The sequence below is a fragment of the Anomalospiza imberbis genome, chromosome 7, assembly GCF_031753505.1.
Source record: "Anomalospiza imberbis isolate Cuckoo-Finch-1a 21T00152 chromosome 7, ASM3175350v1, whole genome shotgun sequence".
In the NCBI taxonomy this organism is placed as follows: domain Eukaryota; kingdom Metazoa; phylum Chordata; class Aves; order Passeriformes; family Viduidae; genus Anomalospiza; species Anomalospiza imberbis.
In genome coordinates this window covers 25,360,023-25,379,677 of record NC_089687.1, presented here as the reverse complement: position 1 = coordinate 25,379,677, position 19,655 = coordinate 25,360,023, and the positions used below count along the sequence as shown (strand labels likewise).

At 40.9% G+C, this 19,655-nt stretch overlaps 1 protein-coding gene across 5 annotated transcripts in view; it reads right to left on the bottom strand.

Annotated features, from left to right (window-relative positions):
• The window catches only part of PARD3B (par-3 family cell polarity regulator beta), a 533,875-nt gene that overhangs the window by 381,501 nt on the left and 132,719 nt on the right, over positions 1–19,655 (bottom strand). For 3 of the 5 annotated variants that reach the window (XM_068196075.1, XM_068196077.1, XM_068196080.1), the window contains exon 1: positions 13,214–13,510. The exons of 1 other annotated variant lie outside the window; for it this stretch is intronic. In XM_068196075.1, the coding sequence (XP_068052176.1) occupies positions 13,214–13,333 (120 nt within the window). In that variant the 5' untranslated portion in view covers positions 13,334–13,510. Of the gene's footprint in view, positions 1–13,213; positions 13,511–19,655 lie in introns of those variants that run through there. One more of the 5 variants, XM_068196076.1, reaches the window with a different exon arrangement.

Genomic DNA, 19,655 nt, shown 5'->3' with positions numbered 1-19,655 from the left:
ATCTGGTTCCCAACTCCCACACACAAAACCAGGTAGGGAGACAGTCGCTGACAAGTTCAGCCAAAAGATGATGAAAGCTTTTCAGCAAAGTAATTCGATCTACTTCCACTAAATTTTATCACCATATGCAATGCCTGAAAAGGAATCCAGCACATGCAATGAAGTAGTTTGTTCTCTTCTTTAAATGGTTACTAACTAAGAACATTGCCAATGTCACTTAATAAAGAAAAAAAATAAAATCAGAATTTACTGGTCTAATGCTCACAAAGTAAGTGATTTGGACTCCTACAGAACCTGCAACAAGCTGCGTTATTAAAGATATCTCTTACAAAAACTATGACTTCAGGCTCAAAAACAAAAATACACAGAAAACTCCCAAGAAAAACAGCCTGAAAATCCATTAAGTGTGCTTCAGCTTAAAACACTATTTAACAGTTTGATCATTAAACTGTAGCTTGTCTTTTTCACTATGAACTCAAGCATCATGAAAATACATGATTCAAACTCACCATTCAAAAGTTAAATCTAACATTTTTATTCCCAGTTAAAAGAAACTCCATCCCACAAAGCCTCTTTCATCAAACTTTTTCTTCCCAGATTGCAGAATTGTATTTTTTCAGTAACAAAAACCATTAGCATGAAACTTATCACACACAAGATGTTTCAAAACTGAAGCAACAACATTTTGCAGAATGTTAATAGTCCACTACAATCTATTTCAAAACTACTTTGGTCTGCACCACAGTATGTGGAATTAAGACCTCACTATAAAGTCTGCTTATGAACATCAGCATCCTGGATTTTGCTACACAATAAAGCTGGGTTTTTTTTACTCTAAAATCCATATTGATAAGTAAACAGTTAATCTCTAAACACACAATGCATAAAAGGGATCATTTCAAACCAGAAAAATGGAAGACACTTATAATCACCACAGCATTCACATTTGAATGACAGCTAAACATAAAGACACATCAAGCATTCAGCCATCTGGAAAGAAGATGTTTTTTTTTTCATATTGTCTATTCTCAAAGCCTTAAGGCAAGAGTCAGAGGTTGACCAAGACTTCCATTTAGTGAGATGCTCATTTCCTATCTCCAGCCATTAACAAACTGCACTATGAACAATAAGCCAGACCCCTCCACTTTCACTGCATTCAAAGACAGTTTTGTCACACCAGGACAAACAATGCCAGATGTACTTTATATTTGGAGCATAGGAAGTTACCAAAAAATCTACCTAGTGTTTTCCTAGTGTCTTTGAATTTGGCTTATTTAATAAAATGACAAGAACAATTAATATATATTTTGTTACACCAGACAAGAAAGAATATGATATAACTGCAAAATTCCTAATACATAAATAAAACCAACTAAAGTATGTATTCAGACACAATTCAGAGTTAAATGGCAGTGAATATTGCTGCAGCAAAATAAACAAAAAAAAAAATCACACTGCAAGAACAGCTACCAGAGATCCAGGGTGACCAGAGGAAGGTGCAGTCCAGCTTTAGCATTACATTTTTAATAATACATGAAGGGCCTAATAAGAAAAGTACCCTGAATGTATAAACACAAACCACCTACTCCTTTCACAGTCTCACTTGCAGCAATTACTCCCCTACAAGGAACAATATTCCAATTAAACAGAAAACTACCTAAACCAACATTTCCCAGACTTAGGGATTAAGGGGCCAACACTGGCCTACTCTGGTCCATCTTACTCCAAGTGGAAGTATGTGAAAAGGAGAAGTATTTAGAGCAATTCTGTTCTGTTGAGAGTTCGAAAAATTAAGTGGATTCAACACAACAGTAACCACAAGGAAGAAGACACCCTTAGAAGTAATATATTTAAAATGCACATGTCATGAGTGTTCTTCTAAGCATTTATGAGATATGATGAGTTTTTAGAGCAAAAGTTAATTCTTAATTTTGTTCTTCATGAAGTCAGTGAACTGGCTTCCATGTAAATTTTGTACCTCCCATCAGTCAGCAGCTGAATGAGAGCTATCCAAATAACTGCTCCTGAAACATTAATACAGGAGTCTTCCCTGGATTTTTACATGCAAATTTTCTCGCCTCACACAGAAGAGTCACAATTTATCATTGACAAACTCTAACGCTAATTTTTTTTTTCACACACATGTACTTTCCCCCCCCACCCCCGGAAAAAAAAAAGCATCTTCCTTTTCCTATTACAATATAAACAATGCCAGCATCATGAGTACTACTATGCAAATGCTGGTCTTTATGCACAGTATTGAAATGTCAATGAACCTTCTCCTTTCTGTCACCCAAAACAACTATTTCAGGTTTCCAGCTCTTCAGGGAGTTTTCTTTTTGTAGCTTATAATGCCAGGAACTCCTGAAACATTTGTTCAGGATACATTTATTACAGCCAGCAGGGGAAAATTAACTGTGAATTGGCAGCAGCTTGGTTTTTCAAATGAGCCTAATTCTGTAGGAGCTGAGCATGTTAACTCTCATCAGTCCTTGAAAAATTTCAGCAAGTCCTTCCACCCGACAAAAAACATGGGAAAATTCAACTGAAGAGAGCAATTGCCTCTCCAATGTTCTATTCTTTGAGCAGACACAGAACAGGTTGAGAGGCGCCAGTAACAGAAGACAACACTAAAATTTCCAGTATTACTTAAAAAAATACATATCTGCTACATAAGGCAACTGTGAGAAACAGATTTTTGAAAAGTATGCAAATTAAGCAAATTTCATATAATAGTACACTGTTGCAACCCATTCTATAGAATGGGGAGGGCCGGGGGGGACAACCTTGAGAAAAATACTCAATTTCTATAGAAATAACAGTAAAGTGAGTAACCTAAAGAAAATACAATTAAAACCAGAGTCAAAGCAAAGTATGATACATTTTTACACACTAGAATAGACCAGATATTTCCATAAATCAACTCCTACTCAGTAGTAAATAAACTACCTTGTAAAAATAAACTAATAAATTGCTGACAACCCCCTACTGCAGCAAATTATTTTTTCAAAAAAAAATCATTATACCTTAACAAAAATCATTGTTACAGCAAATAACTTTTTAACTCGGTCTCAGTAGAAGGAATGTGATTTGGAGGCAAACAGCATTTCACAGAGTTCACAATATATAAACATTTGATTGATGTATACGGTACTTGCCTCTTTTTTTTTTCCTGCAAGCTCAACAAATACTGCACTTTTTTTTTTTTTTTTTTTCTAAAAGCAAGCCCTCTGGAGTCTTTACTCACCAAAAAAAATCCTGTATGACTTCTGGTTTCCATACAGGCTTTCATGTAGACTAACCCACAGTTCAAATAAAAACCAAGATAACAAAAATCAAACTTCTTTAGAGAAATAAGCAGGGAATGGAAGACTTTGGGACTATTTATTTCAAAAGCAGAAACTTGTTTCAGTTTAAAAAAAAACGTACAGGTGAGATGCAGCACCCTCATCCAATTTACTGATGATGAAGTATGACACAAGCTAGAGGAAGTCACTTGGTTTTGCCCAGCAGAGAGTGAGGTACACTTTTCATTGCACAGCTGCAAGGCCCTTACTGCCTGTGAAAGAGAAAGGGAACAATGAGCCATCCTAGACTTGAACTACTGCAAAACAGCAACATTGCCTCAGACTTGCAGAACTCCTGAATTACTTATGTTTCTAGAAGAGCTACAGACACACTGTCACAAGTAGCTTTCTTTATTGCTTACCCTACTTATGCACCATTGTATTTATGCCCTGACCTTGTGGTGTTTACTATCTAGGACTGATCAAAAAAATTCTGAGATGAAATTTCTCCATCAAAATCCTTACTGAAATAGTTAAGAAAGCCTTATAGAAGAAGTTGCAGCTGGAAGAGAGAATTTTAATAGCTGCTCTACCAGGAATGCATAGGAATGATGTTCTGCAACTGACTGGCAGGCAGGAGTAGCAGGGTGAGATGGCACATGGAATTCTGACAAGCTCTGCAGGAAGACGTTAGTTAAGCAGAGTTCTAGGTCACATTCTATCTTCTTTGTTCATGACACTCATCACTTACAAAGAGTCTGTATCCCAAGCAGCCTGCAGCCAACACTACCAATAAAAGGAAAGTCTTTAGAGCTTTAAATTTGTAGTCTGGTTACACTTCTGGCTTGTGGTCAGAAATACGAAGTGCCAAGCAGAGAAATTAGTGGAAATGTTTCTAGCACTCAAAATATTACCCACCAAATGAGTATCACAGAGGATTTTAAAAGAAAATTATCATCATTTTAGGCAAACTGCACCACAATGAACTGCATTTAACAAAAAAATGCCTGACCTACAGGAACTGAAGTGAATGGTGCCTACATTCAGCAGTAGTAAAACTCTTTAAAACATGGAAAAATCATGGAATTATCCCCAAATCTTCACCATGAAATTCTGGTCTTACCCCCATTAAAGACATCCAGTATTGCAAGTCTAACAAAAAAATATAACCAAAGGCTAGGAAAGACTACATGGCCTCTAAACTTGTAGTTGGAGGAGAAACATAAAAAGGGAGCTACTTTACTATGAACACCATCAAAATTTATAGAGACACGCTGAAGTCTGCCTGTTCCCCTGGCACACAGCCAAGAGGACAAGCTACAGAGCAGGTACAAACCAGCCCCTTCTGCAGCAGACCATCACCTGAAGATCAGGCAGATCTCCCATGTACTTACTGGATAGATAGAATCTTGTCATGGCAGCTTTCAGGGAAATGTCAAAACACTTAACTATCTTACCAGTACCTCTCACAGGTACTGAGAAGGCATAAAGCCATGTCCAAATTATAAGAAATAACTCTTAATTGTAAAATAGTCTACAAATGGGTGCTCCAGGTTTTGGATACAGAATAGATACACCATATTCACAGGATATGTATATAGCAAACACACCATATACACAGGATTAACCCACCAGGACTTATGACTCGTCTCTCCTTCAAAGGTCCAAACAGACACCTGCTGAATTATAACTTCTTTTGAGCTGGAACTACTCTTACTTGAATTGTACATTGTCACTTAAAAGAAACAGGAGATGATTATATAAAGGATTTTTTTGTCTCTCAGAGAATCTATAATTTAGACGTTTAGGTTTGCCAATAAAAACCAACTCAGCTGTTGATGGATTGATGAGAATGAGATAGTATCTTCTACAAAAACGTGAAGGTCTTTTAAGGTTTTAGGAAAGAGATACGAGTAGAGAAACTGATTAGTCAAAGTAAAAAAATAAAGCCATATAATTTTCAAGGAATGCAGTTCTCTGTTCTTGGGATAGCATGTAATTCTCCTTTAAGCATTCCATTTTTTTCTACTGGTTGAGGAATTACTGCATATTTGTAAAGGAAAATGACAGGGAGGTTGTGTATTATGATTCACCAATTGACAGTATTTTATTGGTAATCTGAAAAACATTCTATTCTACCAGACAAGGTGTACTGCAAAACATTTGGCTCAATGGAGCCCCATCTTTGAGCTCAAATTCCTAGCCAGGAAAAAGAGTGAGTCCAGTGCCAGCTGTTAGCTTTTACCCATCAGACTGCATTCTGTGATTCCAACTATCAATCTCTGTAGAGTAAAATCATCCATCTTCCTCCCTACCTACCCTTCATTCCAACACTATCCTTATTACAGGCTATAAGAAGCATGTTCACTCAGGCATTCTGTAGTTTTCTTTTTCATACACACAACAGCCAATAAAGAAAAATACTGAGGTAAGAAGTCTCTCTGTGGCAACAAATGTTGCATTCTCGTGAATGCAACGAGCAACTTGTCTGAACCTCCCACCTCGGGAGCATTTCCAAGAGCGAGACAAGCACCTAAGCAGTGCTGTGGCACCTGCCACAAGAAAGCCAAGTCATCAGTTCTAAATGGTTGTATTTAGTGGTGACATAACAATTACAGGCTTACACTGGAAAGAAGAGACATTCTGATTACATTAAAACATTACAACAGTTCCCTTAATGGAGATGTCTCTAGCACAATGATTAGGCATATACAGAAAAAAATCCCAAACATTTACAAAATCAAGTCTTACTTACTTTCTCTTTAAAGTGAGGAAAACAGTCCAAAAAAGTCCTATCCAGTGCAAACAGTTATTTGTTATACCACTAAGTTTCCTCTACAAATAAGTTATTGAAGTAATCCTATGGAAGTAATAAAGTACTAATGAGAAGGCTTACAGAACTACCACAGCAACATATAACCTGAGGGGAACAAAAAAAGCTTTTATTAATTACAATATTACACAAATACCACAGAAGTTTTTTTTCTGAAAAGTTCCTGTAACATGGTGATTTTCTGAATTTCTCATATGAAGCAGTTTTCTCAGTTTAACAAGGTATTCAGGGCACTGTCTACTTCAGTGGAATTTACAAGACAATTTCTATCAATAAGCCATTCACATGAACCTGTCATTTCTGTTCAGTCACCTCCCTGACATAAAATGGGTTTATCCTTATGCATAAGATTCAATAATGGAATAAAAAAATACAAAGCAGAATCTGTTTTCAACGATACTAATTGCTCAGGACCTTTAGTGTTATCACATTCATTAAGGATGAAACAGAGGCATGTTTATAGGGGGTTAGAGGGAGTTTATAATAATGAAGCAATAGGTCTTCATGCCTAGGAAAGCTCGAATCATTAGGAAAGCCTAAAGAATGTTTTGCTCAACGGGGGAGGAAATCTGCTGCTTCAGTAGCAGGATGCCAGACAGCGCAGTATGTTGCAATTCAACTGACCTATCATACTGAATGAGTAAGGAGGAAAGTAAAGTCACACAAAATAAAACATTATGCCCAAATGACTGTATTTGTTAAACTAAAAACATTATGTTTTTCAGAAAATATCAGTAGATCACAACCCTCCATTTTCAGATACTTAAGCAAATAAAACCATTAAAACTATATTTTATGCAGCAAGCAAAAGCACCTCCCACTTCCATCCCATGCCAGAAATACCATTTGAGGTTTGAATTCCTTCTTCACAAATTCCTACAAGTCTACTCAGAGACCATCTTCAACTTGGCAAAGAGCAACAGAATGCAGTCACTACTTAGAACTCTGTATTGCTCTTTAGTGGTTTCCTCCTATGACTGATTTAAAATTCAGTTACTACACAAATCTTTGCTGTATCTCACTTAATAACAGCTGAATTGTATTCAGAACTTGATAAATATGATCTAGGAGAAAAAAAATGGACACTCAGTATTACCACATACACTGAAGTCTGACCTGCAGTATTTCCAGGACAGGTTACTCTCATTTTGCCTATTGAATTTCCACCAGTTTTATCCAGCTCTAACCTTCAGTGAGTTCCTCTGAAACACATCAACATCAGGTAACTCAGTATTCAGCCAAAAGACCATTACTGGCAATAGTGAACTTCTTATAAGGAAAAAGGGGATCAAACTTTCTTTTTTCCATGTTACGTAAGTACATAATGGACTAGAAAACATTTTCTACGACAAATCTAAATTCAATGGCAGTTCTTCCATAGAGATTATAAACACCTGTGAGAAAAGAAGCCTGAAAATCTACCAAAAATGTCATTACCTCAACACTAGTGGCTATGATACAACACAGCAGCAGACGTTCTACACAAAAGTGATTAAAAGTCAGACACTTTTTAATTCTCAATTTTCTGGGTCCCTATAAAAGAGATCCAGAAAATTCTTTAAGGGACCCAAAGTTCTGCCACCTCAAAGATGGTCCCAATCCCAATGAAATACCATCACCAGCATTTTTAAGTCAATAAGGAGTTTCTGAATTCATTTGTCGCCTCCATTTTCTTTACTTCCTCTACTCATATAGCCCGTATTCCTATATATCAGTCAGTTACTCAAACTCATACAACAGTAATGAGAAAGCAGCATATCAACTTATATTCTCATTTTTTAGTACAGAATCATAGTGACAGCTCCAAAGGCTGAATGCAGAAATGATAATCAAGCTGTTCATTGAAATATATCAGTTGCTAAAACAATGTACAAGCTCATTAACATACTGTAACTGATTAAGCATACTAAAAAAATAAGGGAATTAAGAGTTAAAATAATTTCTAGCAAAAAAAAAAGTACATGAAGATAGAGCTTAGAATTGTTTTGGTAAAACAAAGATTATGGATTCACCCCATCCCTATTAGAGCAAAAAAATAAAATAAACTAAGACAAATCAGGATAGGGAAAAATACCAAACCTAGAGACCAAGTCCCAGACAGAAGTACACAAGTGCCACACAAATACAACTCTATTACTCTGCCTTTAGAAAGGACTAAGTACTTAAAATTTGCTCCAAAATAGAAAAAAAAAGTCATAAAAAAGGACTTCCTTTAAAACTTTTCATATATACCTTCTGAAAAAGTCTTCTGGTTTTGCAAACATCTTTTGTAATCATTAGAGTAAAAAAAAAAAAAATTGTCATTCTCCCTATCCCAAATATATTTAGAGAAACTACAAGAATATTTAGTTCTCCTTCTGTTTGCTGGCTGATTTACAACAGCAATACCTAATTCCAGAACACTAATTGTCATGTGGTCAGCAAGCAGGAACAGAAAGAAACTGAGAAAGTATTTTATTAGTAGAACTCACAAAATTATATAAACAATCAACCTGCAGCATTAGTTTTCTAAATGTATCTAATTTGGGAAAGATCATCAATACAACAACCCAAATAATCTATTTTTTTCTCATTCTAATCAAAACCACACCATTCTTGAATTAACCCACTATCTTACTGCTTCCTGCTCAGTCTGACTGCAAATCAAAATTCTCATCACCGTTCTAGGATTAACTGGATGCCCTCTGTTTGTTCTCATGAATGGAAAGACACACTCCTGTTACAAGTGGAGATCAAGTTCCAGGAAGACAAGGCAACTAATATTTGACTGTCTCTATCCCCATTCCCAAAGGAGGCTCACAGAGGCTGTTGAGAGTGAAACACTCAAGAATTTAACTGTGCCTAAAGTGATACATTTTAAACCACAAATTGCAGAGGTTACTAATTTTACTACATGACTTCCATGTCCCACTCATTCAGCTGGTTTCCAAGAACAAGACTGCAGACAGCCAAAGTAGCCAGTTTAATCAAGCCATGCAGGTAAAGTGCTGTATATGCAAACACTAGTAAATGAGCACACAGATGATAATCACCACTTCCCTGTATCTGGCTCCTCCAGAGAGATAAAGAACATCTGGAGCAGCAAGAGGTTTTACACATTTTCCTCAGAAAAGTTTCACTGCAGCTTAAAGAAAAGTCACAGTGGATTTCACTTTGCTAGCCTCATTTCCCTGGGCAGACAGCACTTTCTGTACCAACAACACTCAAGGCCTCTGAGACGGCAAGCAAGGATCTCCGGCTGAGCCAAGGACTCCACTGCAAAGCTGTTGATTCAACTGTTGCCTCAAATGTGGAAGAACAGCATTTCCAAGGGGAGAGCTGTGAGCACAACAGAGCACCTACCTTGAGTGCATTTAGCCCCATGTGCATTTTAAGGTATTGCTTTCAACAGGACCACGCAAATCCAGACAACATCACAAGAGCCCATGAAACCCTCCCATGCTGACCCAGAACTCCTCTTTTTCCTAACATTCATATACTTGGGCGAGGGGAAAAAAAAGTCACTGACAATCGACTGGAAAACAATCAACAAGGACCTGTACCCAAGGCTATGTCTTACAGCTACAGAGAAGCAAACACAGGATCAGGCACAGCAACTCTTTTGCAGTACATCTGTTCTCACTCAAGCAAAGAATCCTAAATGCAACAGATGACACACAACTGCTCCCCAAGGCACCAAAATATCAAGTTAGGGGCTGGGCTGATGATAAGGAATCATTAATCCTACTGTATCTACCTGTCAGGAGGAAGCCTTAATGTACATTACTAAACAGCAACAAGAGCAGATCTTGGGTCACAAGAGTTCCAACAAACTTCATTCTGCTCAAGTCACTTTTCTGAGATGACAGCGACTTCCCTGAAAAAGTATTTACAATTCTCACAAAGCAGCTGATCGAGAAACAATTTCTTAAACATCTATGACTATTCACATCACAAAATCCTAGATCACAGAAATCTCTTAGTTGATACTGTAAAACAAAGTTCTTAATTCCAGGCACTTATTGTATCGTCCAGTGAATCAGACGGCATCTGCCCATTCAGGAACTACTACAGTACCTCTAAAAGCCACTAAACTCAGTAGCATCAAGAAATAATTACTTACTGTGATTTCTCAACTGAAATTGGTCCAGTGTTTTGGTTCAGTTAACAAAGCAACTTCATTAACTGAGGCAATTGAGCCTTCATGACCAAACCTTGCCAACACAGTTCCATCAAAAAACCAAATCAAATTTGCTAAGGAAACACACAAGGCTACAATAAGCAACTGCCCACCAAGTTCTCAGCTGTCTCACAGAACACAGAGACTTAATAATTTACTGCATCAACTTTCCTCTCATTACAAGTAAAAAGAACTGCAAAGTAGTTTAAACCAATTCAAAAAAATTTATTTGCATATGTGTACTCAAATATTTTACAATATACTTTAATTATTCCAATTTTGTACCTTCCCCTTTGCCAGACAAGCGACTGCAGTATAAGAGCAAAACTAGACTTCCAGGATAACTCTCAAAATGCAGACCCTCTCAAACACTGTTGTGCTATTCGACAGTACCATAATTAATAAAATGTTCCTGAAGTTTATATCCTAGCTATCTTTTGCATTTTCACTTCTACAACTATGAGAGATATTCCTTCTATCAATTCTCCCTCCCTCTCCAAATACTTCAGGCACTTTAACAATAACATTTTCCACTTAGCTATTTTAAAACATTTTAACTCTCGAAAAAAACTTACAAAAAGAACACTTAACATGCCAACAGAAAGAGCAGCATTCTGTCACAAAGTATTCCAAACATTCTAAATATTTTTTAAAGAAAAACAAATATTCGGTTATCTTTAGCACAAACCTGTTTATGTGCACACCTCAAAGCACATTTTAGCTGATTATCTTGAGATAATCCCATTCCCAGCAAGATTTTACTTTTTTTTTATGAAAGTTAATTTTAGAAAGAGCAAAAAGAAGGAAAGTGGCAAAACACCCAATCCACCATGTTACATCAGATAAAAAGTACTCCAAAAGGTAATAAAACTAATTGTTTGAGACATCTGTATGATCTATTTTACCAACCCCAAATTTTCCCCCAGGAAAGTAATCTAATGCTGAATGATGCATGTCAAGATAAGAAGAAATTTATCTTTTTGGCCAGTTGCAGTGCAAACTTTGTAGACTGGAAGCCAGCTAATCAAAGCACTACAACAGAACTGTTTACATTTCCAGTGAGCAGGGGGGAGGGAGACAGGATGCACAAGGTATAAAACTTTTCTTAGTTACTTGAATGAAAACCTATTCTGTTTTTCAAGTCCTTAGGCTGCTCCCCCGCTCTGCCTCTTTACACATCCTTGTATAAACTCTAGCTCTGAAGCTCCATTACTCAAAGTGATCAGCAATTCTGGAACAAACTGGCCTGTACCCATTTGTCCTCTTATGATGCAGAATAAGGAACTCCACATTTCTATAAGGAAATAAGCCCTAAAAAAACCACTCAAAGCTGATTTGCAAAGGAAGAAACACAAGGTCAGAAACATGGACTCTGGCCTCTGGTTGTCCTATAAAGAAGGCTGATGATTTTGACCTCACACCTGAAGGGCATAGGAGAACATAGGAGATGATTACTAGGCATTAAAAAAATTCTTTAGCTACTACTTTAATAGCAAATCGGTTACAAATTCATGAGAACTGTAGTACACCTTAAGTGTCTGGCATTTATCTGAAGCTTTCTCACACTGTTGGAATTTCTATCCTATAATTGCTTATTGAGCCTTCTAGAACAGTCAGAACTTCACCTAAAAAGGCAGACATCCTTCTACTTCTTTCTAAAGGAATAAAAAAAAAAGTAAATAAAGAGTAGAGGAAGAAAGGGATTTGAAATACTTATACAAAGGCTTTGCAGGCCACCTTTAAGCCATCATCATGAGACTAATTTCAATGTCATCACAAGCACAAATCAAAAGCTGAAATCAAATTGTAAATTTCTAAATTCAACACAGCTGGAAGTAATTCTGTTTCTGATAAAGCCCATCTCTTGCAGGCATATTTTAGTACTCTCAATCATACTTCAGTGCAAAAGATCTCACTGACGGTTCACTCTAACAGCACCAAGAATTCTACAAATATTTTGTAGCTATTCGCACAGACAGAATCATCCAGAAAAACTACTTTTAACACAAAATATTTGCCAAGCTCTCTGTGTCTTGAGGCAGGTTAAAGCATGACATTTGCTCAGAAGGACCAACATGGAGACCATAGCAATTGCTACTAGATCAGTCTCAGCTGTTCATGATGTATTTAATGTATCAGTAGCAAGTTTTTCTCAAACTAAATCTGCAAGGACAAGAATTTACTTCCAGTTTTGCATTCAGGACATCAAACAGTTGACTGGGCCCATAAGAAACTAGCACATGTGACAAAACAGAACCCTTAAGATGTTGGCTGTACTTTTTAAGCAGATGTTTTAGGAAAATGAACACAATACTGCAGGCCCTTAATTCAGGGCTTGTAACTGGAATCTCTTTCACAAAGCAGTATTTGCAACACTAGGCCTTTAATCAATACTGAGCAGTACCCCATTAGCCTTCAGCACCTGCCTCTTGGAGGAAAAAAAGAAAAAATATTTTTATGCTCAATTAGGTACAACCAAAGAAAAACTTAGAGCTCCTTTCATGTAAAGGAAATCACCTTCCCATGCAGATAGCACCTCACTGAGCAGCTGATGCCAGAAAACACAAGCTTGAATGAAACTGACTTATTGTTATGCTCTTGCCTGTTTCAAGTTTGTTAGTCAACACGCACAGCAGTAACAGCCGTGCTGGCCGGGCAGCTGAGCGGGACACGCTCCCCGCCCGCCGGCATCAGCTGCTCACACAAAGTACCGGGCAGGGGCACTCGGGCAGGGGCACTCGGGCAGGGGCACTCGGGCAGGGGCACTCGGGCAGGGGCACTCGGGCAGGGGACCGTGCCCCCGCGGCCGCAGGGCCCGGCAGCCCCCCGCCCCTCCGCGCCCCTCCAGCCCGGCCGCCCCCGCGCCGGCCCCGGGCCTTCCCCCCGCCGCCCCTCACCCCGGGCCGGCTCCGCGCACGGCCCGGCCCCCCTCACCTTCTCCTGGGCCTTGCGGTAGCGCTGCAGCGCCTGCTGGGTCAGGTCCCGCACGCGGAGCTGCCCGTCCTTGCAGGGCACCACGATGCCGGTCCGCCCGAAGCACACGGTCACTTTCATCTCAGCGCGCCGCCATGCCCGCCTGCCCGCCCACGAACGGCGCCCGGCCCGGCCCGGCCGCGCCGGCAGGTGCGGCTCGGCGGCCCCACGGGGGCGGGCGGCAGGTGCTCCCGCGGGGCTGCGCCTCGGAGCGCGGGCAGCGCCGGCAGCGAGGCCCGGCCGCGGCCTCTCCTTCCGCCGTGCCCGCCCCGCCCCGCGCGGCGCTCCGGGAGGCGCGGGCCGGGCCGGGCCGGGCCGGGCCGGGCGGGGCGGCCGCGGGCGGCGGCGGCGGCGCTCGCCCGGGGCACGGAGCGCCGGGCCGGGCTTAAAGGGGCCGCGGGTCAGCGCCCTGGGCAGCGGCGTCCTTGCCGTGCGGCCGGAGGATGGTGTCCCTTGCGCGCCGCGCTGTGCGGAGCGGAGCGGGCGTCCAGGGTGCACCCACTCCGCAGCACCCAGCGCGGTCCGTGCCAGCAGCCACCGGCGTGAAGTGCTGAGGCTGGAGCGCGGGGCTCTGCGGGGCACGGAGAGTTGTGTGCCCGGCTGGCCGAGCAGCCCTCCCGCCAGCACGGCGCTGGGCTGGACCGGGGTAGGCACAAGAGCATCCCTCGCGCTCCGAGCAGGCCCTGTGGCACACAAAATACACCTAAGAGAGAAATTGTGCCCAGCCTGCTCAGTGGTGCAGCAACCGAGGCCGCAGCACAGACCTTGTCCCACGAAGCTGTGAAACACCTGCACACAGCTGCCACCCCGACCTTCAGAGACTGACACGAGACCTCGCGCGCACCTGGCCACACCACACAGAGACCTTCAGGCACTCCCAAGCACCACATCTGCTCTTCAGCATACACAGCACGCAGAGAAACCCATCACCCCGATACAATGACAGCCCATACTCTTCAAGATGTGGTACAGCAAAGCCACACAACCTGCATAATGGGATGTGAGGCTCTGCAGCGCTCCCCAAACACCTGCTATTCTGCGAAGTACACTTTTCTGTGCTACATGGTAACCAAATAGTGCTCCCTGCATCCCTACCTGCTACTAGACCACATACAACATCGTCGATGCCCTCACAATCTTAACAGATCAATCTACCCACAGAGATCTGTATTACTGAAAATCACTGCAAAGCAAAGGCAGCATAAAAATACCTCTAAACCACAGGATGTCATCACACAGCACAAGGGGACTATTACTGCAGTAAAACTGCCCCACCAGTTCACATTAGCATTCAAATAGACAGTCCAAGCCCTGTGCTGTGTGATGTAACCAAATGACAGTAGCAGAGATGTTGCAGTGGAAGTGGGCCAGAACAGCATAAACTGAAAGTTGAAGTGAATAGAGAGGTTTTGGGATGAGATGAAGACAGAGCCACATAAACTCCAGCAAGTGGAAAGTTCATCCTGTTTCCTTAGGAACAAGCAGTAGTGGTGCGTGGGACTGATGCAGGTGGTAAACAATTCCTCCTTGCCTCTTCAAACCCAGAAGTGTCTGCCACCAGCCAAAAGCATTTCAGAGCAAATCACAGGGAAACAATCTATTAAGCCATATATAGAACCTTCCCTGTGTGTGTACGTGTGTTTGCATGTGCAAGTGAACAAATGTGCAGCCCATATGCTTTAAGCCATAGAAAAATCACTTTCTTTTTCTCTTCAGGAGCAAAGAAGCAATACAAAGAAACAGGAATTTTCTGTTTCTTCAAAAAACACCGTGGATAAGGTTGCACAGCTTTTAGGCCAGAAACACCTCCAGAGCAGCTAGGATGGTGCTGGGGACACCTGGCTCCCTAGAGTCAGCCCATGTGGCCATTTCAGACACACCACTGTGTTCCTGCCAACTCAGCCCCAAGCCAGCTCACTGCTGGCTCCCAGTAGCACAGGTTTCAATGGTTTCTTGTGGGTCAGCACCACTGTAAGCATTCATCATGCTAAATGGGCATTCCTGCCAACTGCTGGAAGGACCACCAAGTGAGTTAGGCTACAAAAGTGTTTCACATGAAAAATAATCAAGGAGGAGAAAAAGGGAAGCCTTGCTATAACTCCTAGCCAGTTCTGTAAGCTGAGTTTGTAAGGAGGGAGAAACAGGAGTACCTGGGGCAGGGAGCAACAGCTCCTCACTTATTTCTTTGCTCCTGAAAATGATAAGGGGGAGCAGTCCCACACAGCAGCCTCATATCTGAATCAGAGGAGCAGGCAGCAGGAGGAGTTCAGGCCACTCCTCTAGCTCAGCTGCTGATGTGCTGGTGGGCAGCCTGGGTCTCTGTGCTTGTATGGTTTTGGTTAGTTAGGTTAATAATTGACTGTGAATGTAAAGGTTTCTGTCTCTCTCTCTAGTTCTCTCTTCCTTTCTCCCTCTCTGTTTATAAGCAAGTCTGACACACTGAGGAAAAACTGTGGTATGATTTTCTTTTTCCTCAAATTCTGAAAAGTGCAGGTGATATGCTCTGTAACTGGAGTTGGGTAGAGCTTGTTGACAGAGAAAGTGTGTCATGTTACACCAACTGATATGTCTGAAAAAAATTAAAACACTTTTCCCCCCAACACTATACCTGAAGCATAAGCAGCAAGTTTCAAAGTGTCTATGATTAGACTATAAGCACCTATAGCTGTTCCAGAAAGAAAGGAAATAAAAGGTTGTCTTTAAATGGGTGTGCTTAGTATCTTAGAGAAACTGAGATTGTATTTAATTATCACACATCAACAAGGGGGAGTGAGAAAAGGTTACACAGGGATCAGCAGTATGTTTACTGTCTGCCCGTGTTTGTTTGAATGTTATGCATGGTATTGCTAATAAGACATCATTGTGTTCTGGGTGAATTACACATTTGTTTATGCTGAAACAGTCGGAAAGTCTTTGAAGCCATCTGGTAACAATTAACACCTACATATCAAGGTTTTACCTGTAACTATCCCTGAGACTTCAGTCTGCACAACTTTCTGAAAATAAACCCTTTCTTATATCAGAGAGTTGATAATGATTTTTTTTTTTTCCTCAGGGATGGGGAACACTTTTCCAAAAGCAAGTTCCTCCAATGCAGGTAACAGAGTGACAAGAAAAACTGTCATATTTGTACAGCTAAGAAGCCATATATGGGAGGACCAGGAGTGTTGAACTAGAATTCAAAGAAAACACTTCTTAAGAAACTACAGCATGAGTTGCAATACGGTGAAAGAGAGAAGAGAGTAATTTTTATTTATCAGTAAAAATCAGTAATTAATGATAAAATTATTTATCCGTAATTTTAACTTATTACTTACCCTTTGCTTCTGAATGAGATCATCAGGAATTATGACCAAAAAATACTTTCCTGGAAAAAAGTACCTCATGGACCTCTGTGAGCTGAAGGCTTCCAAATCCCAAAGTTCCAAACCCACTTCTTGTTGGGCACAAAAAACTTCTAAGAATCAAATCATCAATATCTTTATGTCCAATTTAAACTTACTCAGAGTAAAATACAGCAAGTTTTAAAACTGACTGATACTGAGGTCTTGTTTTTACTATACTTTTGTGCATTTAAGAGGACCTGCCTGCTTGGTTCTGTGACAGAAATCTAAACAATATTTCATTTGAAGTAGAGCATCATCCAGCTAATGCTGTAAGCGGCATAAACTAGCTTTGCCCCCCAGAGGAGGACTTCTGCTCCCTCCTGGCCCCAGCTGTTTGTTCCCATCCATTCCCTTTCATGTGCCAGCATGCACAGTTGTAGGTCTGTGCATTGAGATGCTGTGGAAATTAATTTTTTTTGCCAGATTAGCTTTCAGCCAAATCAGTTCTTCAGAAACCAGAAAATCAAGATAAATCAGAACTCAGTTCTGTAATGGGGTTTAAAGCCTATGCTGGCCCAAGGGAGAACATGGCACAGCATGACAGCAGCCTTTTTATTTTGATTTATATCAGGTTACAGTTGTTTGCAGGCAGCCTGGTTATGAGCTTCAGACACAAATACATATCCATGAGATAATATTCATAACATTCAGGTATCAGTTTCATGAGAGAGAGGGGATGAGCAGATTTAACAGCTCATTGTCACTGAGGATTACTACTCTTGCCTTCCTCCCTTTCCATCATCCTTTCCCACCTGATGCTTCTTGGATATCTCCACGAGCCACTTCAGTGCATCAGTCTGGTAGAAAACTAACACAGGAAAAGGGAAAACATAATTTTCTGCTTTGTTGGTAAGCAAAGGCCATGCAGGGAAGGTTCTGACGCATCCCAGAGCAGGCTAGAGGGCAAGGGCAGGGTCTAACAGCTGGGAGCAGAAGGGGAGTGGACACTTTGATCAACCACAGTAAGTTCTTTGCCCAAATGACTGCCTCAGCTAATTTCTTGCACTTTCCATGTAAGTTTGTCCTACAGCTGACTGGTCTACTGTCCCCTCTGGCTCCTCTCCACACAGGCTGTGGGCTGTCAGATCTGTACACTCAGTTCCTGAGCTCCTGAGCACTGAATGGGAAACTCTAGAGACACCACACAAGGTGCTGACCAGGTGTAAGCTCACTTTACAACATCCTCATCCCTTACGCTGGGTCAGCCCTCCACGTGAAAGCACAGGGCTCTTGTCTGACCCGTGATGTTTCACAGGACAGCAGTGTGGTCACAGCTCCATGCCTGACCTGGGTCACATTGGTACTGCTGGCAGTTTCCTGATGGGCAGATGCTGTGCCAGCAATACAGCCCCCCCTAACACCCCTGCCCTCCCTACTGACCATTCCTTCCCACAGTGGCATTAGCACAGTGCCAAGCCAGAGGAGTAGAGTTTAAAACTTCTGAAATCATATTTTTCAAAGCTGAATGGCTCTTACACTTTCTCTGCTATAACTGGAAATTCCAATAAGGATAATCAGCACTTTGCTTTTATATCTGTGAGCTAAAGATTACAAAATTTAGCTGAAGATTTCAAAACAATTAGCAATTGTCAATGAAGATTTGCAATCACTGTGCCAGCAGACATACATGGACTGGTTAAGCAACCTGCTTAAAAACACAAAGGAGTTTTTCCTAGTTTTGCTGCTAATAAGACAACACAAGTGTCGACCTTTAGTTTTTGGCTCTGAGCAGTGTCTCCTTCCTACACCATCACCCATTAGACAATTAACTATTTGACATCAGAGCCAGGGTTGCCAAGGAAGATGCTCCTAGAGTGCTATTGGCTCAGCCCATTTTCTGCCATTAATAAACCACGTGAGAGGAATACATTCAATCTGAGTTCAGGAACTTGAAAAAGCCCTTAAAGAGCCTTAAGATATTATTACTGCAGGTATGGTTTTTTTCCAGTTTCAGAGACTGGAATGGATTTGGAGATAAAGTTGAACCAGATGAAAAGAAAATAAAAAAACTTTATCATTTAAATCAATCTCATAATCCCTGGAGATCTGGTTTGTGATTTTTCAAACTTTTTTTCTGGTAACACAGTAAAGTGTATTTGTTTGCTCCTTACTGAATGTTGTTACCAGTAAACCCTTCAATTACTAAAGGCAAAAAGGGTCATAATTTCTGCTGTTTATATTTTGCATTTCTCCCAGCTTGAATAATGAAAATCAATAAAACCACTTTCACTGCCAAGTCTCAGTGGTACAATGTTGGTGAATAAAGGGAAAGCAAACTAACAAATATTCTTGGAAAATGTGGTAGAATTTTTAAAAATACAATATAAAAGATCTGTTTACAATCTATATAAAATCAGGTTCTTGCTAAAGTTCAAATTTGAACCTAATTTATAGTTGAAATAATAAATAAAGAAATTGTGAGACTTGCAAAGCAAGATGATTCTTAGTTTCCATTCATGATGCCACCCCTAGTTCACCTTGGATTTTCTTTCTGCTCATATAACTATATTGATTTAGCTCAAGAAAAACATTTTTATTTTAATATCTGTGCTCTATAAGGATATGAAAGAAGAGCATGTTTGAATATCCAGTATTATACCCCCTGTAATATCAAAATAATCGTCTGGAACCAGATGGGAGGAATCCACTTTCAATTAGTCTAGGCAGAATTCAGATGAGAAGGGATCCCTGCTCCCTGCTGGCGCTCCAGGACGCTACGGGAGAGCTGGCCCAGCCCTGCCCTGAGCTGGGCAGCCAGCCGGGCTGCACCAACCCCTGCTGGGGGAACCTGGGCATCCTTCAGCTCCCACGGGCAGCACGGATACCTGGCAGTGGGTGCACGCCTGCAAGAGAAGAGGCTGAGTGCAGAAGAGCTGAACACTGTGGGCCCAACCCCACCCCGCAGTGTGGAAAGGAATGTTTTGCTCATCGGATAATGATTTGTTTACAGTTAATTAAGCATAAGAGATGTTGATAACAAGCTCTGTTTACAGTGTGGGCAGGAGATGGCTCTGTCT